Source organism: Perca flavescens, chromosome 14 (assembly GCF_004354835.1).
Source record: "Perca flavescens isolate YP-PL-M2 chromosome 14, PFLA_1.0, whole genome shotgun sequence".
Classification (NCBI taxonomy): domain Eukaryota; kingdom Metazoa; phylum Chordata; class Actinopteri; order Perciformes; family Percidae; genus Perca; species Perca flavescens.
This window is the reverse complement of record NC_041344.1, coordinates 3,824,682-3,830,063: the sequence shown is the minus strand read 5'-3', so window position 1 is coordinate 3,830,063 and position 5,382 is coordinate 3,824,682. Positions and strand designations below refer to the sequence as shown.

Genomic DNA, 5,382 nt, shown 5'->3' with positions numbered 1-5,382 from the left:
AACAGTTTTGATGCTTTTTTTGACAAATGTCGCCGGACGACACCATTTAATAAACATAGCCGTGCTCAGAAAACACCGAGAGAGTTTTTAGCTTTGTATCAACTCATTCGGCAGCTGCTTGAATGTAACGGACTTTCATTAATATAAAATAGTCACGCTCTAAAGCTTTAACACTTCTTCACATCAGGCAGAAAAACAGTCGGCTGGATTCTGCAGATTCTCGTTCTGGATCAGCGCTGTTAAACAAAATATCTTTTCCTACAGTATATGAGATTGTGTTTAGCTCTGGGGATTAGAAATGTAAACAGCCTGTTAGCTTTAGCTGACGTTGATCTCTGTCTGTGTTTCAGCTTTGCCTCCAGACGACATAAGCCAGATTGTTATTAAAGAGGAGCAGCAGGAGTGTAGCTCCAGTGTGGACCAGCAGGAGTGTAGCTCCAGTGTGGACCAGCAGGAGGCAGAGCCCCCCCCACACATTAAAGAGGAACAGGAGGAACTGTGGAGCAGTCAGGAGGGAGAGCAGCTTCAAGGGCTGGAGGAGGCTGATATCACCAAGTTCCCATTCACTCCTGTCCCTGTGAAGAGTGAAGATGATGAAGAGGAAGGTAGGAACAACGATAACAGGGTTTTAGGGGAAAAAACGGAAACAAGCTGCAAAAGTCAATAGCATAAAAGTACAGGAGAACCTGGTTCATTTTTATTTTAGGAGTAAAATAATAAAACAACATGACTGATAAGTTTCTGAAGGATCTATCACTGAAAATGTCTAACTTGTTCTAACTCTCATTACGTTACGGTAATGCCGCTGACCCACAAATAAATTAGTTTTCTTTTATCTCACTTGAACAGAGCTTCAACAGAGACAGACTGTACACATGGAAACAGAAGCTGATGGAGAGGACTGTGGAGGACCAGAACCAGCCAGGAACTCACATCCACTTTTACAACCAGAGACTGAAGACCAGACTGGAGACTCTTCTGATCCTGAGACTGGAGACAGTGCTGATTGGAAGGAGACCAGAGAACCTCAGTCAGCTTTAAACTCTCTGAAACATGATTCAAGATGTAAGAAAACATTCAGCTGCTCTGAGTGTGGGAGGAGATTTGGCTTCAAGTATAGTCTGAAGACACACATGAGAATCCACACAGGAGAGAAACCTTTTAGCTGCTCTGAGTGTGGTAAAAGATTTGGCCGCAATGAACATCTGAAGACACACATGATGAATCACAGAGGAGAGAGACCTTTTAATTGCTCAGTTTGTGAGGAATCTTTTACTCGGGGTGAACGTTTAAAGATACACATGAGAATCCACACAGGAGAGAAGCCTTTCAGCTGCTCCGAGTGTGACAAAAGATTTAGAAAAAGCCAAGATCTGAAGAGACACGTTAAGTCTCACGCAGAAGCAAAAGCTTTCAGCTGCTCCGAGTGCGGGAAGAGATTTACCCAAAACTCAAATCTGAAAACACACATGAGAATCCACGTGGGAGACAAACGATTCAGCTGCTCCCTTTGTGGGAAAAGATTTATACAGAAGGGACAATTGGCGTACCACACGAAAAATCACACAGGGGAGACGCCGTCTACTTCCTGTGTCAGTGACGCGACAACGCAGCCGGAGGCGCCAAACATTAAAGAGGAACAGGAGGAACTGTGGACCAATCAGGAGGGAGAACCGGACACTGATGACAGTGCTGATTGGAAGGAGACAAAAGACTCCCAGTCAGTTTTAAACTCTACGAAACATATTGAGCGTAATACGAACAAATTATCTCGTTCCGTCAGTCGCTGCTCTGAGTGCGGGAAACAATTTAGACAAAAATCCAATCTGAAGAATCACATGAGAATCCACAAGGGGGACAAGCCTTTCAGCTGCTCCGTTTGTGGTAAAAGATTTATACAGAAGGCGCACATGACATACCACATGACACGGCACACGGGAGAGAAAATGTTCTGCTGCGGCGTTTGTGACAAACGATTTATTTGGCCGTATCAGCTCAGAAAACATAAATGTGTTGGTCGGACGGAAACCGGAGCAGCCAGGAACTCCCATCCACAGACCCTTTCACAACCAGAGACTGGAGGTAAAGCCCGTCGGTCTGTCGTAGCGGAGATCGAAGTCAGTTGTGACGACTGGGAGGAGACTGGAGAGCCTGATTGGATGTGCAAAGCTGCTGAGAAACCGTTCGGCTGCTCCGAGTGCGGGAAAAGTTTTAGCCGCAAGACTCACCTGAAGAGACACGCGATGACTCACACGGGAGAGAGACCTTTCAGCTGCTCCGTGTGTCGGAGGTCTTTCACGGAGAGCGGGAACTTACACAAGCACATGGCCATGCACACGGGAGAGAAACGCTTCAGCTGTGGGTTTTGCGAGCGAAGATTCACCTGGCACTCTCAGCTCCAAACTCATGAGTGTGATCGCCCTCAGTCGGCACGGCAACGCCGCCAGAGACGAGCTGATGGAGAGGACCGCGGTCCATCCAAACCAGCCAGGAAACGACTTCTGTTGCCCCGCCCAAGCGGCGATGACCTGGCAGCAACCAGTCCGCCAAACCACACGACGATAAGGTTTGTTTGTTCCCCCCCTCTAATCCAAGCCACAGGAGCGTTTCATATGTTAGCGCCCCTAGTGGTGGCAGCAGATCCGTCCTCAAATCTAAACCGGAGAAGGTAACTGTCGAGGTTTTAAACCTGTTCACTTAGTTAAAAAAAAAGAAAAGAAAATGATTCTTAAAATAGATCTTTATAGAAAAAAGGTCTAATGTACAAGATTTCGATATGAAATAACCGTTTAAGTCTTTTTCCATTTTAAATAAAGGCTTTTTTCTTTTGTAAATTTGCAAGAAGAGTGGCTTGGGCCTTTTTCTCTTATAAACTTTCCAAAAGAGCATCTTGGTGATTTGTTTTACCCTCCTGTAGTCAGTCCCTTTTTCAAAGTTTTATATATCAGGAAATGTGGGTTTCTTTCAACAGAATTGCCCAAAAATAGCATGGATGGTTCAACGCGGCACTTTTCGCAATTCGAATGTTTAAAAAAAAAAGTCAAAGAATGTCGACTAAAATGACATAAAAGTGACAAAAGCGCCAAAAACATTGAAAAAAAAGCAACTAAAGGCATTGAAAGCCTAGAACACAGCAGAATAAAGCTTTGAAAAAAACGTCAAACAAAAAGGCACTAACATCATTTTAAAAAGCAACAAAAACGTTAAAAAAAAAAATCAAAAATGTTGAAAAAGCATCAAAAAATGTGTCAAACATTTGAAAAAAATTTTGGATTTTCAGTTTTGACCCGGGAGGACAACACGAGGGTTAAACTTCTGAGCACTCTGGACTTTTTTATTCTTTCTAAAATGGATCTTTGTTGATCTTTGTCCTCTGATCCGCCCCCACCAGAGCGTTTTCATAAACTAGCGTCTCTAGTACGGCTAACGGAGCTTACTTAGCGAACGGCAGCTAACTACAACTAAGTAGTAACTTTAGCTACAAGTAGAGCCATCTGTTACCCATCTGTATACACTCTGTATATCACATCACAGATGCGTTCAATGTAGCCAAAGCGTCAGACATTAAATAGTATATAATAGGGCTGCACCATATTGGAAAAACATTTCCTGCGATATATGCATGGAATTGCATTATTGAAAAAGACTGTAATTTTTAACAAGATGACATAAATAGCTCTATTTGGAAATAATAAATCATTCTCGACTACTGGGGTGATCTACATAGAAACTAAAAATGAAAATGGCGGGGGTATAGTCACATACAATGTTATTGGCCTTCCTCACCAGTCCGTCTTTGTAAATGTGTTCGGTGCTCGGTAGTGTTATCAGAAAGTAACTTGTTGGCAGTTGTAACTATTTTTCTGATTGTTTTTTTCTGTGACTCAGTGGCATTTCTGAACCAGCAGATAATACAGCGAGTTAAAACTCTGTCAATGAAAGCAGTATAAAACATTTGGAGCATTTTGTTATTGACATTAAAAACAAGCAGTACATTCCTGCGATGTGACTATCGTGCATGCGCACATCGCGATGTAGACGATGAAACAAAATATTGTGCAGCCCTAGTATAGAAGTTAAATTATAAGATATATGAATAAAATATAAGTGGTAGGATAAGTGACTTCCGTGAATACAACTAAGGGGGTTTTCCGTCTAGGTTTAGCTCCTCACCTCGGTACTGTGGTCTAAGGCCTGCTGCACACCGGCTGCGTGGCGTGAGCGGCGCTGCTTCTGCTAGCCTTGTCTGTACACATGGATGTTTTCCATAAACATAAACATATACTGATCTGATTACGTCAGATCAGTATATATATCGGCTTTATTGACGGTAAAATAGTCTACAGAATATTTCCTTCTGGATTAACAGGTGCAATATTTGAAAATCGATAATTATTTATTATTATTATTTTAAATTACATTTATATCTGCATTTATGTCAAAACCTCAAGCATTTCAAACATCAACATGTCATTTATGAATATGTATTCGTGTCTAAACGACATATAAACATCTTTTCCTATTCTATTTTGCCTGGAAACACTTCCAACACGCTGGCGTGTCGCGTGAAAATAGGCGTCGGTCCTATTTCTAGTATGCACGCATTTCCTGAGACAGCAAGCAGTGTGTAACATGGGAGCCAAAATAAAAACAGCCCACGCAGCTGAGGCCTAAAGGCGGTTACACCAAAGCCAGTCAGCTGATCGGTCTCCCCGAGTTGGTCCAAAAAGTTCCTTAAAACACACCGAAGAGACGTAATACGTCTCCATAACAGTAGCCGGTGTTAATCGGTATTGTTGCCCAAAAGATTAAAACCGGCAGCTGATTGGACGGAAGCATCACGTGGGTTTGTTTTCTCCGGAAATTCAAAGCCAGACTGTCATGGCGGCTCGTTCAGAATACGATCTCATGTTGGACTAAAATAGTTCACTGAAACATGTTTCTGGAAACGTGAAGAGAGAAATAGGCCGTGATGCAGTAGCTGAATCTGTCTTCATTTCAGATCAACAAAGGTCAGTTTAGAAGATTTTCGTCAGATTTTGAGAGACTCTAGTCACGCTCATTCCGCTCGCCATTTCCGGGTGAGTCGGCCCCCCCTCCGACTGAACATGTCAGGTCGGCCAAAATGAACGGCGACAGGCCCCCAGACGGACGACGGGACGGGACACACCGAACAGATTTGAGTCCCTGACCTCGCCAGACTGTCCCACAGCCGATAGTCGGGTTGGTGTGTCAGCGCCTTAAAGCTGGGTTGAAATAACGGATTCTCCAGTTAAAACAGAGCTTTGTTTAAGTGATGTTATATCAATGAATAAACCCAGAAATGGATCTTTTAATATCTGCCTTTCCACCCTGGTTGTAGAAGTAAACTAACTTTTTTGG

The 5,382-nt window shown here is 43.1% G+C and overlaps 1 protein-coding gene across 1 annotated transcript; it reads left to right on the top strand.

Moving 5' to 3' along the window:
- Positions 1 to 1,031: 1,031 nt before the first annotated feature.
- On the top strand, positions 1,032 to 3,196 carry LOC114567655 (gastrula zinc finger protein XlCGF57.1-like; the record flags this gene model as incomplete). Its single annotated transcript, XM_028596764.1, has 1 exon — positions 1,032 to 3,196. A coding segment is annotated over one exon (1,641 nt), but the record flags the coding sequence as incomplete, so codon positions are not given.
- Positions 3,197 to 5,382: the final 2,186 nt, after the last annotated feature.